The sequence below is a fragment of the Chiloscyllium plagiosum genome, chromosome 13 (assembly GCF_004010195.1).
Source record: "Chiloscyllium plagiosum isolate BGI_BamShark_2017 chromosome 13, ASM401019v2, whole genome shotgun sequence".
In the NCBI taxonomy this organism is placed as follows: Eukaryota; Metazoa; Chordata; class Chondrichthyes; order Orectolobiformes; family Hemiscylliidae; genus Chiloscyllium; species Chiloscyllium plagiosum.
Genome location: NC_057722.1, coordinates 15,451,281 through 15,477,774, shown reverse-complemented (window position 1 = coordinate 15,477,774; position 26,494 = coordinate 15,451,281). Strand labels below are relative to the sequence as shown.

Here is a 26,494-nt window from a genome sequence, read left to right as displayed (position 1 = left end):
GGATTGGCTGATTGGCAGAAGAAAGAGTGTGGGGATAAAAGGGTTTTTTCAATAGCAAAGGCTGACTCGTGGGGTTCCCCAAGGTCTGCATTGGGACCACATTTTTTTTACATTAAACATTAACAATTGGAACAAAGGAACTGAGGGCTTTGTTGCTAAGTTTGTAGATGACACAAAGATAGTTGGAGGGTCAAGTAACTTTGAGGAAGCAGGGAGGTTGCAGAAGGACTTGGAAAGGGTGGGAGAGTGGGCAAAGAATTAGCAGATGGAATACTTGTGGGAAAGTGTGAGATTATGCACTTTAGAAGAATAGAGATGTAGAATATTTTTTAAGTGGGAAAGGTTTCAGAAACAAATGGACTTTGGAGTCAGAGTTCAGGATTCACCTATAGTTAATATGCAGGTTCAGATGGCAGTTAGGAAGGCAAATGTGATGTTAACATTCATTTGCAGGGGCTAGAATACAAGAGCTTTGACAGAAAGGCACAATTTTCTTCCAAGAATGTGATATTTATCACACGTCATGAAAAGATACCTGAAATTACATTGGTTTGCGTGAACTGCAAAAGGTGGGGTTTCATTAGAATAAGGTGCAACTGTCTAATAAACTAATTCAGTGTAAATAGATGAAATATAAATAGAAAATCTGCAGTGTGGAAACAGGCCATTTGGCCCAACAAGTCCACACTAACTCTCTGAAGAGTATCCATCCCCTTAACCTAAAACCCTATATTTCCCATGGCTAATGCACCTAACCTACACATCCCTGAACACTATGGACAATTTAGCATGGCCAATTCACCTAACCTACAGAGCTGTGGGAGGAAATCAGTGTATCCGGAGGACACCCACACAAACACAGTGAGAATGTACAAACTCCACAGACCTGGGGATGGAATCAAACCTGGGACCCTGGCGCTGTGAGGCAGCAGTGCTGAACACTGAGCCATCATGCTGCCCGTGTGCAAAATGTCGAATAGTTTGCTGATTATCGGTATAAGAATTTCAGGAAATAAATGAAGAAAATATTTCAATATTTTTATCAAACAAGTAGTCAACAACTTGAAGTTATATTATACCCTTCCCTTAAAATATTTCAAGACACCACTCAGATACATAAAAATATAAAATGGATTGGACACATACAGGGAGACAGTCAATCAAATGAGTAAATAGGTTATCAGATACACGTTTTAAGAAGTTATTTTTAAAAAGGGGAAACCATTGCAATGGATACTTTGGCTATGATTCAATAGCTAAGCCTCAAACCAATTGAAAACAGGAAGATGACAATGAAGAGGTATTCGAGGAGAATTGTCAATTATGTCAAAGGTAGCAGAGGAGGCAGAAATTTTGTCACAGTGATGTAAGGTGCAGTTTATGACTTTGACATTTTGATGTTGTGGCAGAGGTAGAAACATGAGCGAAGGGATTCAAGACATTGCAGTCAAGAGTAAGTTGCTAAGCAGTGAGGGTAACAACATAATTAAAGAGAGAGAACCATTAACAATATGGGCTAACATCAGACCAGGATCAGCCCCTCAGGAGTGGTGGTGGGTTCAAATTTTAGGGTCACGAGAGCCAAGCTAGTAATGGCTCCCAAGCAGTTCAGACCAAGTTACAATAGCCACGCTTCCACTTTCCAGACCCCATGCTCTCGGTTCTCACTGAAGGACTGTGACAATTTTCAAACTCAAAATTGAGGTCACAGTGAAAGCATTTGGTAAGCACTGCAGCAGAAAGTGGATTTCATGGACAAGATAAGCTTAGAAAGGACATTGGAAAGAATGAAGAGAGTTCAGGCTGAGGCACAGAGAAACTTTACTTGATGTTTTACCCATGGGCTAGCAGAAGGAAGAGACATGCAAGAGGCAGCTGATTAGATGGCCTCAATTTTAGCCACAACAGTCCTTGCATTTATTGTTGGAGGTTAGGGTGAAGGGGACAAGGGTGAAGAAAACTATTTCCGGGAGAAATGAAGCAGGAGTTTTCTTTATATTCCAGGATGTTTCTGGAGTAGTTAGCAGCTTTGGCAGATGACAGCAGGACCCAATATTATTTCATGCAGTTCAGGTGTGCCGTATCTTAGCAAGCCTGTGTCCCTTGTATGTAAGAGAGGGGTTACTGGCTTTACCAGAGCTTGTGACCAAAAATAGAGAGGAATGGTTTTATTGGACAGTAGTACATCAAAGGCAGAGGCAAGAGAGCAATTAAGCAATTCAGTACCTGCTGAAATATGGTGAACTAAGGGCAAAAAGTTAGAAAGCTGGCATTTTGAAAGTGTGGTTATAAGTGATATGGGGAATAGTTTGTTTTCTAGCGTCAGATAGATACAAATTTGGAACTTGTGATGGAAGGTGTGAGATTTACATATTTTAATATCATTTATTTTCGAGTTGGATTTGACATAGTGGCATCTGGGTTTTAGTCTGTCTGTCTGAAGGGGTTTATTGAAACATTTGAGTATTTCTGTAGCTATGGTGTTCAATGATTTCTCTTAAAACACAGTATTAGAGAAAGAATTCATGGTTTTTCATGATTATTTGTTTCTATTGAGAGAATTTAGGAGCAAATAAAGTACATGGTTTCAGTCTAGAAGGTCAGAAACTGATGTTTTTTCTTTTGATTCAGGAAATCAAAAGAAATACTTTTGGGTTTCAGTTTGAAAGTTTGCAAATGTCTTGGTTGTATTTGGATAAGTAAAACAGTTGCTCTTAAATAATAGGTTGTTTAACATTGTTAAGAAATTGATTACCTCAAGGTACAACGTTCCAGACCAGAAGTGTTTGGTTAACATGCTGAAGACATTATATGAACCTGTCAGAACCTGTGCCTTGCTTTCGAGAGGTTTAAGAAAGAGGCTATCAGATTCTCTAGACCAGGAATTAATGCATCTGTTGTTTGATAGAGAAGGAAATTTTATCTCTGGTATGCATACAACAAAGGACTGCTGTTAGGATTAATGGGATTTTACCATGAGTTTCAAATCTTAATCTTGTGTTATATGCAGATATTCTTTCCTTTTGTTTAATTACCTTCTGCAGCACTTGTATTTCAGTGGAAGAGTACAAAAAACAAAATATGACATTTCAAGACAAGATTTCAGTCTAGGATGTGACTTGTCCTATAATAACATCAGATCGGATCATAACAGTGTGGAAAGGGGGTGTGGGTCTAGAGTGATACAAGGAAGTGATCAGCAATAACATTAGTTATACTTGTCACAATGGGACTAGAAACCTGATATGAGATTGTAACTCAAGTGGATGGCAGTAATTATGGGTCAGGGAGTTTACACGGAGGGAGAGATCTATGAAGGATAAGTAGAAAGTGAACTCAGAGTAGAGAGAGAATATGATGAGTTGAGATGAAGGCTAAAATAACAGGAGGATGATAAGCTGTTCAGAACAGAGGCAGAGGAGGAAAGCAGTGAAGTTGTATGATAACTCTTTTAAATAAAAAGACTTGGAAGAGTGTACAGGACAAACATTTTGATTGAAAGTTAAGGAGGGTGGAAAATGTGAGATGTTCAAAGGAGAAGGTACTAGAGAAGTGATGGCAGGTGGGGAATGCAGGGGAATAGTGTTGGTTCACGTTAGGGTGGTATCTGGTGATACTGCTACCACAGTGGTTGTGTTGGGCAAGTGGTTGAATTCTATTGTCAGGCAGGGAAGTTTTATTAAGGAGAAAATTTCATTACCTCTTAACAAAGGTTTGTGACAAGTCTTCTGAGATGAATGGAGACATAAAGAGTACTTTGGAACTTAAGCCATGGCGATCAAGACGACACTGTCATAAAAAAAGACTTTACTGATTTTATGTGGCTTGGTGAATTATGGAATGATGATATGAAAGATGGAGAAGAGGAAGGCCTAAGACCAGATGGAAAGATGTGGTGGGAAGAGCAAAGGAATGGGTGACTGACAGGAATTAGAGAAGGTGATCAATCAGCATTGTGGTGACCCCCAAGCAAAGTAGGAAAAACTGGAAGAAAAAGAAGTGTCATTATAAAATATTTACATACAAACGACTGCACTGACAGAACTAGCGACGAGAACTGTCAGCACTGGGGAAAATGTTAGGAGTGCAATTTATGTTTGATAGCAGTAACATAGACGGCAACGCCATTTAAACATATTCATTTATTTTATCCATTTATTTCTCCATGACATATATCAAAACATGTTAAAATTTTTACCCGAAACGAAAGCCCGTCACTCCCGATGAGCGACAGCTGGCAGGTCTGTTGGGAGTACAATTACACAGCTGCATTACCAATCGCATCTGCCACTAAAAGTTATTTGTCTTTGATTTAATCTAACAGTAACATATGAAACCTGAAACTGTTCCAGAAACAAAGCCTGCCCAAGGATTCGCTACCAAGTAGATACCATCCCTTTAAAAAGCTCAAATTTGGTGTCTGGGGGGAGTGGCGGGGGGGGGGGGGGGGGAGAATAAAATTGCACTGAATTGCCACTGGCTCCTTCATTTGCAGTAACCAGGGAGACACCACATATGGCTTTGCAGCAATTTAAACATAAACTAGCCTGGCTTGGCTCCTAAAACGTTACTGCATCTATTGAAACCAGACACACCCAGGCAAAGAAATTAGCTGAGGCGGTTGAAAAAGCATGACGGAAAAAAACAAAATCCTGAGCAGCTCCTAAATACTGTATGTCCAACATTGCTGGACTGAGGATGGGGTGGGGTGGGGTGGGTGTGGGGTACAGGAGAATGAGTGTAGCCTTTTCACATAAACGGCAATAGAACAAAGGTAAATTATGAAATCAAAGGCAGCAGTCTCTTTTTATCCAGATTACACAGATTTTGCATTTATAAATGGAGACCGTATGACAAGTTGATTGCATTTGAAATTTCCAGAGAGAAATAGGCTGTCACTTGTTATCGCTTAGAATTAACCTATTCAATTAATTCACTGGTTCTTGAAAATAACAAATAACTTATCATCCAAGTTTGGAATATTTTACATCTCTAATGACAGTCATATTTGGACCAAAGGAAGTCATAACAGTTCGGGGACAGATGGTAATCACACTTCATTTTGACTCATTTAAATATTCTCTGAAGAAAGGAAGGAAGGGTGTATACTGTTTGAGAGGCTCTGTGATGATATATTTTGGAGGATGTAGTGGCAGACAGCAAAATAAGCTTATTCACCTCTTTCAATTTGGGTGGTCTTTATTGAAATTGATTCTTAGAAATTATCCAAGATCTTGTGTTACCCAAGAGATGAGGGGGAGAAGAAAATATGATGACTACTCCTTCAGATGGTACAACCATAAAATGTGTTATGGCTTTATCATAAGTAAAATAGTTAGCTTAACAAAGATTACATTCCTCAATTTTCTGCAATCAGTCAGATCTGGTCTTGGATTCTGAAGAAAGTTTGATTGGTATTTTCATTTTGTGACGCAGAATGCCAGATTTTAAGGCGTCAAGTTTGAGAATAGTCAAGTGAAGGTCCTGACTGAAAAAGAGATTTTGATGTTCTAGTCGGATAGTGTACCAGCTCACCTTCCCAGGATCTACAACAAAATGGCTGGTATGTAATACCATTAGATTGGGGTTAGAGAATAAGATAGTCAGCACCACAAGATTTCAAATTAATCTAAAATTGTCTGGTGCTCACAAAGATGTACCATGAGGTTGTCGACTGTGTTTTAGGAAATGTTACACAATTCAAAATGCTTTCAGCCTGGCATAAACAACATGAAATGGATGGCTACAACATGATACTGAATAACATAATGAAAAGATTCATGACCCTACAATAACCTTTTTTGCCTTGTTGATAGGACCTATCTGAACTATCACATAATGGCTGAGAAAGTTACAGGTGTGCAGGTATAATATTCAATTTTTTTAAAAATTCAGAACAATCAAAATGAATATTAAGGGGATTCCCAATCCTGTGTAGAATTGAGGTGACTGAGAAAACAAACAATCTTTTGTTAAACTTTCCATACAAATTGGCTCAACACACTAAGTATTAGGAACAACAGGCTCAGATGAGATGAATATGTGTACAATTGCAACATGGTATTAATTATAAACACAGAGCTTTTATCTTGACCACTGAGAATTGAACTTGGCTCAGGGATGTTGTCAGCACCTCTAAGCCATGCACATCAAGAAGGTCCAAAGGTTCCATCCCTAGACAGTGCTGAGTTTGGCGAGCTCACCTAAGGCAGCAGATTGGGCCCTATAATTGGCCCCGACACCTCAGGTTTAAGAAAGGGGAAAAGAAATGGGCAGGTTTCCCATTCTTGCTTAATATACAGAGATGGCAATGCAGGTATCGACTGAGGACTGGATCAGGGTTGGCTAATATGTCCCCTCCGCAGTTAGATAATCCGCCTGATTCACATCAAGGATCATCCTTGAGTAACGATCATTCGGACAAGATACTGGAGGAGATACTGTATGGAACCCTACACTAGGAAAGGAGGTCAAGTCCTACAGGAAAGCAAAAGGAAGAGAATAAAAGGATTGGATTAGCCTCAAGTGGGAATGACTGGAATTGGACTAGATTGGGAATGCTTTTACTCAGTGGTTCAATTGGCCAGTGGCTGTACAAAATTTCAAACCTGAATTTTAAAATTTTCAAAATCCATGAAACCATCCAAAAACGAACACACTGCATATTCATGTTGAGAATTAAATGGCACCAGTCACTGAGCTAATTCAAACACATCCATTTCTCATTGCAGGATGTGTATCCAGGTGCCATAAATGGTGTTGAAAATTTCATTATCCATTGCTAATAGCTCCACAGACATCAACTGTGCCGGGTCACAAAATCATGACTTACATCACATGATTGGCCAGCTGTAGTATCCTGGCTTAGTTCTGCGTCCAGATCCCTTGTGCACCTGGGTGGTCTAGAAAGACCCATACTGCCCTGAAGCAAACATCTCTGTTTTACAGATTCTTTTTTAAAATTATAGACATTAAAAAAAACTCTTTCAACCTCCGAGATCCATTACGATCTAGAAGACCAAAAGTTCATTCATCATTATTTTCAGAACATGAGATACGTGGTAGTCCACCACGGCTACCATTTCTCAATATGGCTCATGTAATCCTCTGTGGGTATGCGTCCCTGTTCTTCCATTTCCTCTTTGGGCAGTTCCTCAGGGATCTTCTGTTGTTGCTGCTCCTTCTGATTCCGTATCCGTCGTTCCATTCTTTCTAGTTGCCTCTTGTACTGGAACCGCTGTTGGAAAAGGTCTTTTGCATAGTCATACAGCTGCACGTCTAGGTCGTTAAGTTCCTCAATCCTGTGGATCGTCTCATTATCGGTCTCCACACCCGATGCGCGGGTACTGTTGAACTGTATGAAGGGCTTAATGAACTGTAAGTTAAAAGTCCGCTCAAACAAGTATTGTGTTTTCCTTTGGAATTCAGTCAAACCAAAGAAAGCCATATCTTTGAGGTTCTTCTTGGCGCTTTCCAAAAGCATCTGGGCTCTCTTTTTCTCAGGAATGAAGGACATGTTGTAGCAGCCCACTAGGCTGAGATCTGCAAGCATTCTCACCTGCCGGTTATTAGCCAGGTTAAATGGGCAGTCCATGAACTGTTGAAGTGTGCAGCCTGACCAATCATTGCCCTCGTAGCAAGGTGGCAGCTCCTCAGGCGTTGGTGTCCTCCCATCACACATGTGCAGTGAGGTCTTCCATGTAGCCCCTCGTTGGACATGCCTCCATTCACTAAGGTAGCGTGAGACAGGATCTCGTAACATTGTGATGTAATAGAATTTCCTGCAAAAGAGAAAATAAATACGTTTCAGTCTCCTCATCAACCAGATATTACCGCAGACAACATTATCAATCTTACTTAAACATTTAAAATTTAGAAGTTAAAATTTCTGTTGCAGCCCTATCAATTATATAATAATCAAGTATTGCTGAATAAAAACCACATTTTGTCAAAGCTTTTTATCTTGCACTCAACTAGATACTTATAAGAATACCAATACAAAAGGAACTGCATTTTTTAAAATCCATTTGGGATGTGAGCATTTCTAGCTTGCCAGCATTTATTGCCAATCCCTAGTTGCCCTTCAGAAGGTGGTGGTGAGCTTCTTGATCTGCTGAAATCCACAGTGCCATTTGGAAGGGAATTCCAGGATTTTGACCCAGCAACAGTGAAGGAACGGCAATATAGTGGTGAGTGAGTGGCTTGGAGGGGAGCTTGCAGGTGGTGGTCATAGAGTCATAGAGATGGACAGCATGGAAACAGACCCCTCAGTCCAACTCGTCCATGTCGACTAGACACCCTAACCTAATCTCGTCCCATTCGCCAGCACTTGGCCCATATCCCTCCAAACCCTTCCTATTCATATACATGGTGATGTTCCAAGTATCTGCTGCCCTTGTCTATCTCAAGGGCTGTCATCGTGCGTTTAGTGAACTTCGACAGTGCATCTTTTAGATAGTACAGAGTGCTGCTACTGAGCGCCAGTGCTGGAGGGAGTGGATGCTTGTGGATGTAGTGCCAATCAAGCAGGCGGCTTTGTCATGGATGGTGTCAAGCTTCTTGAGTGTTGTTGGAGCTGCAGCCATCCAGGCATGACTGTTTGACAGGAGATTGCCAATTGGTTGGTAAGTGAGTTCTCATGGAGAATGGACCAGTTAGATGATAACTGACAGTTAATTGTCTACAGTAATATCCCTTCCAATGAGAGTCAATTTACAGTGCTTTCTCCTCATACAGTGTAGAATATTGTTCCTCTTTACATTGGTATTTTGTGAACATCATGATGAATACAAAATTGAAAGTTTTGACAAAAAGCCTTTTCTCACTGATTCTCAAGGTCTGTACTATTGTAAGCTAATGCATTATTCATCTTTGTCATGTATTAATCACTTTGAATCATGTAACTGTTCTTTTATTCCTTTCCTATTAATAAGGTAGATTGGTTCTGGTGAAATCCTATGTGCAGAGTTTGTCCCATTGTGTTGAAAAAATCAAGGAAAGAGAAATGGCACCCTGACTGAATAACCACATTGCTGAGGCAGCAGGTTGGGAAATTCTGTCAAGACTTGGTAGAATTCAAACTTTCAGACAGCACAAAAAAAACTAATTTGGTGAATTCAGTTGCTTCAATTAAACATTTTAACTTTGTATGTATAATGAGATTTTTTTCTATAACAAAAAAACTTTACAAATAACGGCAACTCATCATCATACAATCTCAGAATGGTTTAAAGTAAATGGGGGGTTTTTAAATGAGTGATATCAGACTGGCCATTCATTATATGCCCTGTCCAATTTCCCTTCCTATTGTCAACGGTCAGGTAAATTGGGCGCAATTTATAATAACAGGTAGCAAAATAGGGTAATACAGCAATGACAAAAATTTCAATGAATCCATAAGACCAAAATGTCAGAATGCCCACAGTATTGGACATCATTGAACTAATTCACAAAGGGAGATAACAGATGGATAGCACTGCCTCTGCCCTGAGTAACAAGTTGCTGTGTTGATGTCTCACATCAGGGCTCAAAACTCAAATCAGTTTCATCAAAGAATCCAGAAAATGTGCAAATTCCAGCAGCGATTGCCTCCTGTTCCTCTGCGGCTCTTAATCTAGGTAAACATTCGGTAATGAGGGCCTGATTTCAGAAGGAATTGCCAGCAATTTGAGCCGCCGCTTTTATCCGTGAAAACACACACGCTGCAAAGTCAAAGCCTACAGGCAGGATTTTAAAAGAAACATAGAGCTGAAAATTAAGCTGATTGTGGCCTATCCCAGAATAAATTGAAATGAAAGCCAAAGTGATTACATAAATAATGCACGATTCATTATCTGTCAAGAGTACTGCATGAATGTAGTTTACCTCATTACTGTCTTACAAAAGGCCAGTGTGTTAGGCCTGCTGGTGGGACAGATATAATCTGCCCACTTCGCAGCACATGAATTAACTAGTATGAACATTCAACATTTTTTTTCCAACATGCAGAAGTAACTTAATTTCACTGGACACACTGTGGTTCTTTCCTGCTTATAAATTGAAAATTAAGTAAATGTTTAGTTAGTATCGTGGCTCTGTGACAACTCATTTTATCAGATAGCAAGAATGCAAGAGACTCAGAGTTGGCCCAAGGTATGACAATCGCAAGAGATGCCACCATGACACAACTGCATTGGAAAACGTCAGAGTCAGTTTGGGTCTGTTGCGCAACAGGCATCTTCTATCACTGAAGGGAAATATTTCTCCTGGGCAAGATTTAGCCATTGGTATTTCAGCACTTGGTTCAAACAATGTAAGATGAAGAATTGGATTGCTATTGGATGTGTGGGCAAAGGCATTTCATTAAGGCTGCCTGATTCTTCAGTCAGTTAAAGTAACTGGAACGGAGATATAAAGAAGTGCTGCCAATGGAGGCATGAACATTTGACAGTTGCACTGGAACCAGTTGTGGGCATTGGTGAGGCCACATTGTGAATACAGTGTGCAGTTTTGCTCTCTTTATTTAGGGAAGAATAGCAATTGCACTGGAGGCTGTTTAGATGAGATTTACTTGAAAGATACGGAACGAGTGGGTTGGTTTAGGTGGAATGATTGGATAGGGTGGGCTTGTATTCACCTAAGTTTAGAACAGTGAGGAGTGATTTAACTGAAGCTCATTTGGTACTGAAACAAACACAGAATGCTGGAGAAACTCAGCAGGCCTGGATGCATCTGCGGAGAGAGAAAAAGAGTTAATGTTTCAGGTCTGCTTCGACTTTTCTGAAAAAGAGACACACAGCATTTTGCATTTATAAGATAATGAATAGTGTTCACAGGATGGTGTGGAAAGGATGTTTACTGTTGCTGACAGTCTCGAACTGTTTTGAAATTAGGGTCACCCTTGTATGATGGAGTTGAGAAAGAATATTTTCTCTCAGCGGTTGTGTGACTTTGGAACTTTCTGACTCAGAGGACAGTGCAGGTGAGGACCATTGAATATTTTTAAAGAGGAAGTAGATTAATCATCGAGATTCTCGGGTTGTCAGAGATCGAGGGGATTCGAAACACAAACAGATGAGCTCTGGTCCTACTGAATGACAAAGCAGGCTCAAAGAGCTGAATGGCCTATTCCTGCACTGAATTCTTCCACTTGTGATATGGGAAAACAAAGGGGGTACTGAACTGAAGGAAAAAGCTCCTTCAGGACTTCTGAGCAGTGTGGTTGGTGTTGCTCACTCCATCGACACTCTAACAGTAAGTGCAGCAAGAGGGTATCTTGTAACACCGAAGTACCAAGTGAGAGATGCCAAAGGAATGAAGCAGGAAGATTGAGAAATGATGTTTATTTTCAATCAAAAAGCAAGTGTCGAGAGCTGTCGACAGCCGGTCTGCACGGCTATCCCCCCTAACGTGCCAGTGTTACAAAGAATTTACAGCACAGAACAGGCCATTCAACTTAGCCAGTTGAAGCTGGTAGTTCTGTCGCAGACAAACTTTCTCATACCTTACTTGATCTTAGCAAAATCGGCACATCTTTCTATTCTGAGTAACACTCTTGAGATTTGAAAAGAGATGTATCATGCAAAGTCCTTCCCCTTCCACCCTTACCATGCACCCCGCAACCCCACAAACCTACCCAAATCTCCAGATTCAGGAACCAATGTCCAGCCATGGTCATGACACAAACAGAGCAAGTTGGCAAAAGGGAAAGTTTGGGAAGACTAAATGCACGTGTTTAAAAAGGTCAAAATTGAAATTTGCGCAATCCAAATATGAAGTAAATTCATTCCCGAACTGGTAAACATGCTGACCATGGGATTAAATCATGATGGAGTCACGGAGGTGGCACACCAGGAGCAGGGCCATCTGCACCCAGCCTTTAACCTGATGGATTGATAAATTATAAAGTCTGAAGCCCACCACTTCATTCTCCTCAATAGCAACTTGACAATAGATGCCAAGCAATCATTAAGAAAAATGCCAGATGCTAACTCCAGTGTGCTCCTAGGAGTGAATTTCCGCAAGCATGAAGTATGAAAGACGACAAACTAATTGAATTTGTAGCACCAGGCAACCTTCCAATGGCTTCACAAACAAATAACACATACTGTCAGACCTGTTGTCAGTTTAAAGCCAATTACAATCGACTGTTATAAACAGTTACAAACATGAGCATGCGCAAAGGGGATGGCATGATGTTTGGCATTCGGAGGTGTTGGATGGACCAGAACTTACACTGCAGGGATTTCAGCAATGGTTGAGATGTTGGAATTATGATTTTCCGAGCATAACTGAAGTGATTTGTTCTGATTGAAAATCTAAGTTCACTCCAGAGGGCCATGAAATAAGGTACATATATTGATCCAGTAGAATTACACAATCATAAAAATTGCACAAAATGGCTCTTCAACTGGAGACATTTTTCTATTCTTTTCCTTTGAGCCTAGACATCTTTCTTTTCAAAATACTAATCTAGTTCTGCGTCATATCCATATTTGTTTGTGTTAAATCTATGTTTGAAACAATTTACAGTGCCTTTGTCTTTTTCTCACTCACAGCATGGTGAAACATACTTGTTTTCTCTGATACTGTCAATGCAACAGCTTTATAGGTCTTTATACAATAGGAGTACTTCCAGAGCCAAACATGGAATAAAAGAACTTCTGTGGATGAAGCGAGTCAGTGAACGTGCCTCAGGAGGTTCAGAATATCACTTCCTAAAATGTTTTAATACCATGGCAAAGCAATGCCAGCAAGCTAATTTGGCAACTGGAGGAGTCAATTCTATTACAGGAAGTGGAGAAGATACTGGTGATGTTGGTGGTAGTGGTGGGGGTGATAGAGGTAGCAATGACAGTATAGGTAGGAGTGTCAATGGAGTCAATGATGGAAAAAATGGTGTTTGTAAACGAGAGTTGTGATAGAGGAGAGAGTGGAATTAAGGGGAGGAGGTAGATAGGGTGTAGAAGGAATGAGGGAAAGCAAGTGAACGCGAGGATGTATTTTGTTTGATCTTCAGGCAAGCTTAAATTCCCATCAGACACCAAAGGATCTATTTCCATGCTGTATGACTCTATGACAATCTGTCCTTTCAAAATGATACTTTCACAAAGCTTCCCCCCTCTCCTATTAAAAGCATGCTTGTAAAATCACTTGCACAGCATCAGAGTTACTCTGCCGAGGTGCAATGTAGAGGTGGTTACTTGAGATTATTAACAGCCTCAACACAGTGTAGAGTCGGTATGTGACTGGGGTGAATATAACTGGCTGCTGAATCAATATTGAATGATGTTGTAATAAAAACAAGTGCTGGAAAATTTCAGCAGGTCTGGCAGCAGCTGTCCAGAGAGAATCAGTATTAAAACATATTGAATCAAATATGAATCCTTCAGAACATTTCCTCTTGAAGATATAATAGTTTCCTGTGGCACCATCAGATGACATGTAGGTAAACTTCTGCTTGTGGAGAAAAGTTCATTATCTTTCTCAAGAAGGATATTATCTTCTCCACTCCTGAGCGTATTGACTCCAATATTACACTGCAATAATTATTCTGCAAAGGTCAGTGATATTTCATTCCAGACACCATTTTCAAGAGGCACATAGACACAGTTTCTTCACTTGACACCAGTGTGCATATCAACTCATCAAAAATGCATAGACACAAGCACATAGGGACACTTGCCTTTATCCAGTGGAGTTTCCATTTAAAAACATATTTGTTATGACGTGTCATAGCTTATAAGAGCAGGGAGATTATGTTGGAGCTGTACAGGAGTTTTGTTAGGCCACAGCTGGAGTACTATGAGCTGTTCTGGGAAGAGTGCACTATGGGAAAAGTGCGACTGCACTGGAGGGATTGCAGGGGAGATTCACCAGGATGTTGCCAAGGATGAAACATCTTTGCTATGAAGGGAGACAGGACGGGCTCAGGTTGTTTTCTTTGGAGCAGAGAAGGCTGAGGGGGAACCAGATTGCAGATTATAAGATTATGAGGGGCATGACACGGTGGATAGAAAGCAGCTGTTCCCCTTAGTTGAAGGGTCAATATAAGGGGGAACATAATGTTCAGGGGAAGGGCAGGAGATTTAGAGTGCATTTGAGGAAAAATGTTTTCACCCAGAGGGTACAAAAAAACCTGAAATGCACAGTCTGAGAGCGTAGTAGAGGGAGGAAACCTCAAAATGTTTAAAAAGTATATAGAAGAGCACTCAAAAAGACATAACATTCAAGGCTATGGTGCCAAATGCTGGAAAGTGGGATTAGTGCAGAGTTAATGTGATGAAGAGCCTCTACTGTACTGTATTACCCGGTGTTGATAATATGTGATGCTGGAAACAACACAGTAGGTCAAGCAACATCAGAAATCAGGACTGTGTGCGTGAACACCCACACACACCCACCCATACACAAACACACACGATTAGTAAGAGGGAGTTGATACTGTTTCTCCAACAGTTGGTTTAATGCAATGCCAGGTAGCAGGACTAAACTCTGTGCTCACTGCGATCTAGATCCCTCTCTGCCGCACTCGCTGTTGTTGCTCAAACTGACAGGGAATGGCTGTAGGGAATCTTTTTTGAAAATCGCAGTTTCAGGTCCTGAGGCTTGGCACCTCAGGAGAAAACATGACAATCTGCTCCAGAAAATAAAAATCTGAAATCAATTTCCTTTGTTTTCCAAAACTTAGGGACAACAAAACTTGGCAAACCTGACAGCACTGGGCAAAACACACAGTGGGGTTTCCATTTAAAAACATATAATAATTATGACAGCTTCCGGACTTTAAAATAATTTTTTTAAAAAACATTCTTTTAATAAAATATGCCCCCTCTCTTTCTTTTAATTAAGCAATTAGGCACAAATTAAGTTAAGCTTTTAGGATTCTGCCATTGAGAAGGTTTGCAGACTTGCAATAGGAGTAAAACTCTTTTTTTCCTCCAGCGTAAATAATTTGTGATTGTTTTGAAGACATAGACTGCCAACACAACTCTGAGATGGTGTTTTGTATATAATGTACAATCCTGTGAATGGGGGGTTCATTTTTACACCTTGCCTGCCCATTTCATTTGGCAGTGACACTGCTTGGGTTCGTTTCTCACTGGGGTTTCCCTGCATCTTATTAGAGAGAGTTCAGATCTTCAGGTGGGAAGACAAACATCCAAGAAACACATGGGGCAGCTTGAACCAAAATATTCCACACCACTCTGCTGAACTGTTCAGAGAAAGTTAAACAAAATGAAGGGAAAGTTGCTGCCTCAAGCAGAATGTTGTGTATTCCATTATAAATCACAGGAAAATACACAGAAAAAAACATAGTATTCTTAAAATAAGGAGTTCTTTTGATGCCCTAGCCATTTCCTTCCTCAACCAACATTGCTGAAAGAAAAACGTCAACTGATAATTGCCTCATTGAAAGAAGGAACATCTCGGAACATCTCCCCTTGGTGGAGGCAGCAATGATCAGAGGCACAGATATCAGGTAAGGAGCAGTCATGAGGTCACTTTTTTGCCCAGAGGCTGATGGGAATCTGCTTATAAGAGTTGGAGAGTCAGAAAGCCTCATAATATTTAACATATATTTAGATGTTCACTTGCGATGCCAAGGCATATAAGGTTAAGAGCTGGAAAATGGGATTAGAATAGGTCAATGCTTGTTTTGACCGGCACAGACGAAATGGGTTGAAAGGCCTGTTCATAATGCTGTCGACCTCTACGACTCTATCAGTTTGCAAAAATTTATGAGAGACAAAATGGCTGCTGTTTTTGCCCACATAAAAACAGTCCTCCACTGCAAATTGTTTTAGTTTCCTATCACCCTACCAACTACACTATTATAAATGCAAATATATTCCTTTTGATCTTCCCTCCCCTAGTTTTGCCATGACACTTTCCAACCTGATAACTCAACAATTAGAATCATGTTACTATGTCGTACCTCTGATTGAGTTGTCCTTTCCCCGTCATATCCCTTTTCAATACCTCTATACTATTCTCCTCAACTTCTGCTGTGGCATTAAACTCCACATTCTAATCACTCTTAGTAAAGATGTTCCCCTTGTAGTTCCTACTGAATTTATTGGTGATTATCTACATTTATGCCTCCCCATTGTGGAAATCTTGGGGTAAACAAGTAGACATTACCACAAAAATGGCCTTTGTGCCATAAGATTAGAAGAAGAAAATATCCAAATGTGGTCATTTACACTGGGGGAAATCACCCACATTATGGAAAGTCCAAGAACAAGTACATGGAGAGGCTAATTTATTGGTTAGGACACCAAACTGGATGGACTAGTGGGAAAAACCCATCTGATTCACTAATGCCCTTTAGGGAAGAAACGACTATCCTTAGCTGGTCTGGCCGACGTGACTTCAGCTCAAATCCAATTATTGTTTGGACATACCACACTTTGCTGGTGAAACTGCAGCAGCCATTTTGGAAACATCAAGAACCCACACAGTATCACCAGTGTTGGTCATCTATCTGTTTTAGGTGACATTGTTTGAGACTGGTAGAAAATGTTACAGGGAAAGCATGATTTGGTTGGATATCATGTTCAAGCAAGGTGCCCTCTGCCTGCTTAGGAACGGGAAAGATAATATGGGATTAATCTAATGAGGAAGAAGAATCCAGAACAACATTCCCTTCTCAACCAGTGCCACGAAAACAAATGTGCAAGTAGTTTGTGGAATCTTGCTGTGCTGTGATGACGGTTGTAGCTGCAAACATGACAGTAACATCACTTCAGAGACAACCCACGTGCAACACTTTGAATGATCCTTCAAACTGAGTTAGCATATCTTTAAAGCAGAAATTACAATCATGTGAAACTAATTCAAAATTATTGAATCTTAAGTATAGGTTGTCTAACCCATTGTACCTGTACTACATCTTTTCAATCAGCCAATCAATTAGCATTACGCCCCTTTGTCCTGTCGCTCTCCACTGCCCCCACCATTTATCCAATTTACATTGAAAGGCATCATTAAATTGGCTTCCACAACACCTTCTAGCAGCCCACTGCAGATCAGAACAACTGGCTGCATAGAAACAGTCTTATTTCCTTTCTGCTTCTTCTGTCAACTTCCTTCAATCTATCACCCCTGTTCATCGAACCTCTGGTAAGTGGTAACGGTTCAGGCAAAACCTTTCATAGTTTGGAACACTGCTACTCAATTTCTCATCACCTTTTCTTTGAGTAGAACTAACTTCAGTCTGTATCACTCCAGCTAGTGTCCTCTACATCATCTCCAAGAACTGCAGTGTGGTACCCAGGATTGAACACAGTACTCCAGCTGAGGCTCTAAGTGATTTGTAAAGGCCAAATAAAATCTCCTTGCACTTAGATTCTATGCCTCTACTTTTTAAACTATGGATGTTTTTTTCTGGCAGTATGCTCAATATTAAAAAAAAATCCATATAATTAACCTCGGAAAAGTGTGGAATTGCCCCGTGAACTGTTAAATAATTTCACAATGGTGTGGCAAATTGAACTGCTTGACTGTATACTTTAAACCAAAAGAAAGGAAGCTACTCATGACCAAATCCATAGATTTAATACTCGAGAGGTACAAAAACAACCATTTTCTCTCAGCAAACTATCCCACTGCATTTTCAATAGTTTTTATTGGGCACTAATAAACCACATACCGGCCATTGGTGCAAATTTATGTCAGAAAGTGTGGTGCCGGAAAAGCACAGCAGGTCAGGTAGCATCCGAGGAGCAGGAGAATCAACGTTTTGGGCATAAGCTTTCATCTGCAGCACCTGCAGTCATCACTTTCTCCTAGGTGCAAAATTATGTACCTGTCCATCTCTGTTTCTGCCCAAACATTGGGGATTTAGGGGTGTAAATCTTGCCTTTAGTTTCAATGAGCTAGCCTCTGTCATAGGACCTACTGGGGGCTAGGATCCCTAGTATTTGGATGAACTCTTCAGCAAACCTGGAAACTCAACAGCCTTGAGGTCACTGCAGCACTGAAATGAAAGAGGAAATGAAGTAGTACATTGTCGCTGCATTCTGCTCAGTTTCCATTGGTGATTAAACATCCCCCTCAGGAGTCTGCAGCCTGCTTAACAAAAAGTGGGAGTCACACAAGAAACTAGTCCCATTCATAGCAGGCTCATGCATACAGTCAACAGGAAGGATTACTGGATAGGGATCAGGAGCTGCACACCCAGTTGCCTTCAGAAGAATCCACGGCGAGCTGGTCCAACTGCTGCTCTGACTGAGATTTGTCAATTCAATTGTGGAGGTAGATTCTGGGACATTTTCATCTCATCTCTCGACAGTGACTTTGTTGAAAAAAGCTACCAGGTGAACTTAGTGGCATTATAATGGGGACAATTTCTGTTCACTTTATAAGCACATACACACTGTTAGGAAAGAGGTAGTTTCACACTGAGCAATATATTGAACCTAACTTTAATGCTTAAAACTCGACAAGCTGGAAGTGCTTGTTGTACCAGAGGCCACCACTAGAGGATGCTATATCCACATGGGTGATTATACCTCAGTTTGGTCATCTCAATAACCAATGGAGCAAAAGGGAATGCAGCATAGGTGATGGAAAATCCGCAGAGCTCCTCTCAGTGAGCTACTGAGAGCTAGAAGACTCTTGCTTCAATCCAAAGTAGACAGAGCCCAGAGGTGAGGATGACACAGAATCAGTCTCAATGCCACCGATGCAAGTGGAGATAATCTGTTCTCAATCTGGTGACTTTAACTAAGGGAGACGGGGATTTCCTTGCTCAAGATGTAGCTCCCATGACACTTCACCTCAACCCCCTCCCAATATATTGAAGAAAATTCCCTTCATGTTCATCATCAAGGATTACAGACAAAGACCCAAGCAAGACATAAACATACGTTCAGAAAGAGCACGGGGATTAAAGCTGCTGAGAAGCAAATAGTTTTCAGAGAGCGGTTGAAAATTATGATGTGTAGATCTGTGTGAAGGAGCACTGTCATAATTATTTCCTCTTTTGATGAAATGAGCGATTTGGCAATTTGAAAGCCATCCTTCCTTCCAGCACCTAGACAGACGGTTCAAACATCCTGATGTTTCTGTCCCCCTGTCCAATAGATGGCTCCAAACATTTACCACTCTTTAAATAACAGAACTTTCTGCGTGGTGTTAATTTTAAATGTTCTTTTCACTGACTTGCATTTGTGACCTTGTGTTCTATTTTATTGACTTTGAAGTAGCAGTGAGCCTTGGGGTCTGGCTTATCCAGAGCACTTAACCCTTTAGGTAACCTCATAAGGTACTCCCTCTCCCTTTTCAAATCCTTCTTCAAGGCAAGGCTTCTGAAACCTATTTTTGAAGCTCACTATCTTTGTACTTGGCACCAGTGTTGATGCTGTCTGAACTTTCTCCAATTTGTGCATATGTTCTTTTGTGAGGCAGTGACCAAAGCTGAACACAGCAAGCTGAATACATTATAAGGCCTAAAATGGGCTTGTACCAGAACATATGGGAGATGATTCAGAGCTACCCATCTGGTGTCAAGGCCCATTAAGCCCCAGATTATACTCTATCCCTTTTTCTACCAAAATAAGTATCTGATAATTTCAACACTATCAGAAGAAGTATTTAGTTATTATCACATTGCTGATTATCAGAGTTTGCTCTAAATTGACTGTTGTGTTTCATTCATTCACTTCAAAAGAAAGTGCTTTATTGACTGTGACATGCTTTGAAATGTCCAGTGGTTGTCATATAATGCAAGTCTTTCTTCCAGTTACGGAAGCCACCAATTTTTTCTCTCCATAGTGGGGATGCTTCAAGTTGGATTGGTTATCTCTGGGCCTTTTCACCTTCAGGGGCTTTAAGAACTTGATTACTGCCCTAGATTGATTAAGACATAAAATTAAAACTTCACAGTGATTATTGCCCAGAAATGGGCCATTGTCTCAAATGCATCCTGCTGGTCATCATGTTTCGCATAAGTCTGTTTCCACCCTGAACATCTATTCCAATCAGGACATCCTTCCACTGCTTCCTCTCTCATGAGTTTATCCTATCAATGAACTTGTACTCTCAATGGTAGTGAGCTTCAAACTTACAGATAAAGAACGTCCTCCTTAATTCTCTAGAGGATTTATAGTGATTGTTTCGTTACAATAGTCTTTACATGATTATTTCCCATGTTCTCAGATTGTAAACCGCAGTAACTAAAATAACATTCAACACGTGTCAACACCTTGAAGGCTTTCTCACATTGCCATTGTGATCTTGATGAACTTTTCAGATAGGCAATCATAGTGCGGCCACTTAGAGCCTTTGCAGTACCTCAAAGACTGATCTCTTTGACTATTTTTGATTTAGACAGGCCAAAGAACAATTTCTCAGATAGTTTCCTCCCAAATTGGCCTGAGCCCATATTTTTGTTTTGCTTTGTTTTTTTCTACAATTTCATGTGGATCTTAGATGGTGAGTTTATATCCTGTGATGCACAAAATGTCACAATTATGGGGGACAGATGATTAGTCCAGAAGGGATCTTGATCAGATGGGCCAATGGGCTGAGGAGTAGCAGATGGAGTTTAATTTAGATAAATGTGAGGTGCTGCATTTTGGGAAAGGCAAATCAGGGCAGGACTTGTACACTTAATGGTAAGGTCCTGCGGAGTGTTGCTGAACAAAGAGAGCTGAGAGTTTAGGTTCATAGCTCCTTGAAAGTGGATTCGCAGGTAGACAGGATAACGAAGAAGGTGTTTGCTATGTCTTTATTGGTCAGAGCACTGAAACTATGAGTTGGGAGGCCATGTTGCGGCTGTACAGGACATTGGTTAGGCCACGTTTGGAATATTGTGTACAATTCTGGTCTCCCTGCTATCAGAAGGATGTTGTGAAACTTGAAAGGGTTCAGAAAAGATTTACAAGGATATTGCCAGGGTTGGAGGATTTGAATTATAGAGAGAGGCTGATTAGGCTGGGGCGATTTTCCCTGGAGCATCGGAGGCTGATGGGTGACCTTATAGAGATTTATAAAATCATGAGGGGCATGGATAGGGTAAAGAGACACTCCCCATGTGGGAGAGTCCAAAACTAGAGGGCATAAGTTTAAGGTAAGAGGGGATAAATTTAAAAAGGACCTAAGGGGCAACTCTTTCACGTGTGGTGCGTGTATGGAATGAGCTGCCAGAGGAAGTGGAGGAGGCTGGTATAATTGCAATATTTAAAAGGCCTCTGGTTGGGTGTATGAATAGGAAGGACTGAGAGGGATATGGGCCAGGTGCTGGTATCTGGGATGAGATTTATCTAGGATATCTGGCCAATATAGATGAGTTGGACTGAAAGGTCTGTTTCTGTGCTGTACATCTCTATGACTCCGTTATTGTTCACATGTTGGTAGGGTTCCCAGGTTTTAAGCTGTCAAGATTGTCTGATGTTTTAGAATTATAGAATCTCTACAGTGTGGAAGCAGGCCATTTGACCCATTGAGTCCACACGACCCTTTGAACAACACCCCTCTCAGACCCACCCCCAAACCTTGTCCCTGTCACCTTACATTTCCTATAGCTAACCCACCTAGCCTGCAGATCCCTCAACACTGTGGGCAATTTAACATGGCCAATCCAACTAAACGGCACATCTTTTACGCAACTCAAATAATAAAGTCTCAGCATTGTTAACACAACTGTCCTGTGACTCAGTAAGAACTACACTGTATAGCCATGAAGTCTAAAGGCAGCACAGAATAAATGACATGTAGGCTACCCAATGGAATATATTCTTATTGTGTTGAAAATCTCATCAAAAAGAAGCAAGTCCTTTTTTGTTCACAGACTTTTAGGAATGGGAATCCCACTGCATTAGTAATGTGGAGAGACTGGAATTGTTCTCCTTTGAGCAGAGAAGGTTATTGGGAGACTTAATAGAGGCGTTTAGAATTACCACTGAGAAATCATTTCCATCAGCACAAAGCCTATTGACCATAGGATATAGATTAAAAACCTCTTTAATTTAATGGAGTGAATCATTACCATTTGGAATGCACAAGCTGAAAGAGTTGTGGAAGTAGTTTAAATAGTAGCTTTCAAATAGGAATTGGAGATACAATTGAAAAGGAACAATCTACAGGATTGTGGGCAAAACAGAGAGTAACAGGACCAACTGACCAGCACCACAGACCAAATGGCCTGTCTGGGCTTTATGATGCTATGAACTAAGTGAAGAAATTGAGAGCTGACTATGAAAAACCCTTCTCACTATGTAAATTTTCTGAACCATCCAAAAACCATTGTTAATATGAAAAAGAAATGATATGATACACACAAAAAACCTACTTAGTCTTGCAGGGCCATGGAGATCCAAGGTTTACAGACTGAAAAAGTAGGGGTTTGTCCATTCCAGAGTAAAATCAGGGAGCACCTTTCTGACACAAACCTCTGTTGAAATATCGATCGCTGCCCCATTTCCTTCCAGTCTAGCCTGTCTGGTTTGAATGCTGGTACAATTGGAGCTTTCAAGACAGATGTAAAAAGATTTTTGTTTTTAGATAAAAGTAATGAGGGATAAGATGCAAAACAAAAAAGAGTTTAGGTGTGGATCAGCTACAATTTAACTGAATAGCTATTAAAGTATAAACTGGATAGCACCCCTTTATTGATGGAACCCAGGCAATAATATGCAAATCAGCATGTTGCTCTTTGGGTTGTGTTGCCCCTCTGGAAGTTTCATTCCACCAGTGTCTCCTCAAGAAACTCTGCACTGAAAACCAGTGAAATGGGATATTTGTTCCCAGATGACAATTCCTGATATATCGTGATATTTTCCACCTCTCCCAGTATTTGGTTGTGGTTAAGGGTTGTTGGATATTTGCTGCTACTAATTCCCCGTTGCCTTTGGCATATTTATTGGTAGAGCATACACCATCTTAGTGTATCCACAGAAAATGCATTGTACTTCAAAAATAAGAAGGGTTTTTGCTTAATAGCAATGCATACAATGATATTTGGTCAGGTGTGGTTTCTAGGACCTCAGCAAACTGGTAGGTATACATCCCTCACTTCAAAAGATAAAGTAGAATGCTTTGTCTCCATCCACAAGACCATGGGGCACATTGGGACAATTGGTGGAGCCAATGTAACTGAAGCATGAGCCCTTCGTAACCATTACCATTTACAACATAATGTTGCTGTACATCTGCAACGAGCACCGACTAACAATGCCAGAAAATAGGAGGGCTTTTCCATTCCAATACAAATAAGGCTTTGCATAATAAGACTAAAGGACTACACAAACAAATTCTCTGGCACTGAAAACTATCTTCTACAATTGTACTGTCCCATTTCTTTGGACTTAAATTCTTGTTGGAGATTTAAACAATTTTGTTTGTCTTTTTAAAATCACATTCTTGAAATCAGACTGTTCTACTCCTCTCTTTATGTGAAGTTCTGTACATGATTTGACATTGCAATAAATATCCTAACCCAGGCTTCCTGATTCAGACTCGGTTTGCTCCAAGTAAGGATTTTTCAATCTCACTCGATAATGAGATACACAAGTGCTTGCTCTATTTGCTGAGGTGTCAGTAGGCACTGTGCCAAAGGCTTTCTGATTAAATTAGGTTCCAGTGTAAAGGCCCCTAAAAGATCTGTGGCCAAGTGCCAGCGTAATGAACAGATAGCACTGCTTATTCACGGTTGACCGACTCGACTTGTCCACAACAATAACCAGCAAAGGATATGCACAGTTCAAAAGTTACACAATGTTATTGCAGTGTTGCACACCAGTGTCATTCTGTGTAAATGCACAGCTAAGATGCTTTGGCCATTTCTAGTAAGTACAGTTAATCCATTATTGAGTAGTCACTGGGCAGATATGGACATTAATGTTGCTGCATTAGCATTAAGTGAATCTATTCTGGAACTATATAGTGACGGAGGCAGACATTTGGCCTATTGTGGCTCTGACAGCTCTTAAAATCAACTATTTAATTAGTAGAGAATGAAGGTAGAGATCAGCAATTATTCTCAATGATGAAGTTAGAGTTGAATTGTCTTGACTGTTTCTATACAACCTCTGACTTCCAAGTCATGAGAAATCACATGTACAAAAAATATCCTGAGCGTGTGGGGTTAATACAACTGAGAACACGAAGAACTGCCTCAAGTTCATTAAGAAATACAACAGTAGTGACATTTTGTTATATAAAAAAAACCTGGCAAATCCAATAGAGACAGGTTAATGGCAAATGGTGCAAAGATTGATTTATAGTAGTGAAAGGTTACCAATGTCAATCTAAATCTGCAAGGATCCACATTCACATTATTCCCTATCCCAGTGCGCCCCTGCCCGAATATTGAATAATTTTGAAGTCTCAACTGGGAGATTAATTGATAAACACATTGCTTCTCCTTTCCACACTATAAGCTACAAGACAGTCACATACACCAGCTGTCTGCCAATAAATTGGCCAAGTCACCACTCTCTGCACAAGAACATGATTGGTATGGGGAGAGGGGGCAAACTTGAACCTCTTCCACCAAATGTTCAAGAATGAATGTTTCCCAGCCGGAAATTGTTATATAGCCATCACAGTCATAGAGACTTACAGCACAGAAACAGACACTTCAGTCCAACCGTCCATGCCGACCAGATATCCTAAATTAATCTAGTCCCATTTGCCAGCACTTGGCCCATATTCCTTCTAATCCCTTCTTATTCATGTATCAATCCAGATGCCTTTTAAATGTTGTAATTGTACCAGCCTCCACCACTTCTTCTGGCAGCATCATATACTCTGTGTGAAAAAGTTGCCCCTTAGGTCCGTTTTATATCCTTCCCCTCTTACCTTAAACCTATGCCCTCTAGTTTTGGACTCCCCTACCCTGGGAAAAATACCTTGTCTATTTATCCTATCCATTTCACTCATGATTTTATAAACCTCTAGAAGGTTACTCCTCAGCTTCTGACCCTTCAGGAAACCAAGCCCCAGCCTATTCAGCCTCTCCCTTTAGCTCAAACTCTCCAACCCTGGCAACATCCTTCTACATCTTTTCTGCACCCTCTCTCCCATACCAGGGAGACCAGAATTGAATGCAGTGTTCCAAACGTGGCCTCACCAACATGACATCCCAACTCCTACACTCAATACACTGGCCATTAAAGGCAAACGTACTAAATTCTTTCTTCACCAACCTGTCTACCTACAACTCCACTTTCAAGGAACTATGAACCTGCACCCCAAGCTCTTTTTGTTCGGCAACACTCCCCAGGACCCTAGCATTAACTGTACGGGTCCTGCCCTGTCTTGTCTTACCAAAATGCAACACCTCGCATTGATCCTTGGCCCATCTGATCAAGGTCTCGTTGTACTCTGAAATAATCTTCTTCAGTGTCAACGACACTGCCAATTTTGGTATCATCTGCAAAACATTCCTCTTATGTGCACATCCAAATTATTAACATAAATGACAAAAAGCAGGCAGCAATAGAAAGGAAAAATGTGCTGTAAAACTGAACTATAAACAAATTGCAGCCCACACTCAGCAAGTCAAAGTGCAAACTGTGGAGAGTGAAAGAGAAATAGAGTTAACATTCAGGTGAGTGACTTTTCATCTGATCAAAGTACATTGACTTGAAATGTTAAATCTGTTTCCCTTTCCAAAGTTACTCCCTGACTCGAGAACATTTCAAGCATTTTCTGTTCACACATCAGGAGGAGAAACTCTGGCTGACTCCATTTTGTCAGGCTGGAGAGTGCAACTTGCAACATAATGCCCGGTTGGGGTCAGTTAACCTGGACTGAGGAAGAAATTTGCCACTTCTCTTTGTATGACATGAAGCTCTTAGTTATTAAGCAGCAGCAAGTTCACAGCTCATCCATGCGCTTTTAAAGTAAAAATTGATCAGGAATTTTCTTTTCCCTCAATGCTAACGTGGAATATGCTGGTTTTCATCTCTCTGGCTATTCATTCATAGGATGTGGGTGTCACTGGCTATTCCCACATTTATTGCCTATCTCCAAGTGAGCTTTCTTTGTGAACTGCTGCAGTCCTTGGTGTGTAAGTATATCCACTGTGCTGTCTGGGAATTCCGGGATATTGACCCATCTAAAGACAACTAGTCGAAAATGTGACTGATGCACATTAAAAAAAGATGCTTCATCCATGACCTTGATGCCCTCTTATGTTGTTGAACTCAAATGGCTCATGGCCCAGCAAGCCACTTAGTTCAAGGGCATATAAGGATGGACCACTAGCATGAACTTCACTTGAACTAATAAAAACAAAGACTATAATATCTTAAAATCAGATTTTGTTTTGAGGTATTCCTCATTCGAGAAACAATTTGCAGCCAGTGAACTGGGGTTCCAGTTTAGTGCTGTTTTGTACTCCACACCATACCACAACACTCAATCCTGCTATATGACTGCCCACAGGAGGCACGAAAGTGCTCAGTTGTGCATGATAGAAGTGCACAATTCAAAAAGTACCAAGGTGTTGACTCGTACTAAGCTAGCAATAGCAGGAAGCGAGAGGGGTTGGTTCAGTTGACTA

The 26,494-nt window shown here is 40.6% G+C and overlaps 1 protein-coding gene across 1 annotated transcript in view; it reads right to left on the bottom strand.

The window, feature by feature from the left end:
• Window positions 1–1,036: 1,036 nt before the first annotated feature.
• Window positions 1,037–26,494, bottom strand: part of LOC122555783 (heparan-sulfate 6-O-sulfotransferase 1-like) — a 270,554-nt gene continuing 245,096 nt past the window's right edge. The window contains exon 2 of the mRNA XM_043701923.1: window positions 1,037–7,781. Within this exon, the coding sequence (XP_043557858.1) occupies window positions 7,076–7,781 (706 nt within the window). The 3' untranslated portion in view covers window positions 1,037–7,075. The remainder of the gene's footprint in view (window positions 7,782–26,494) is intronic.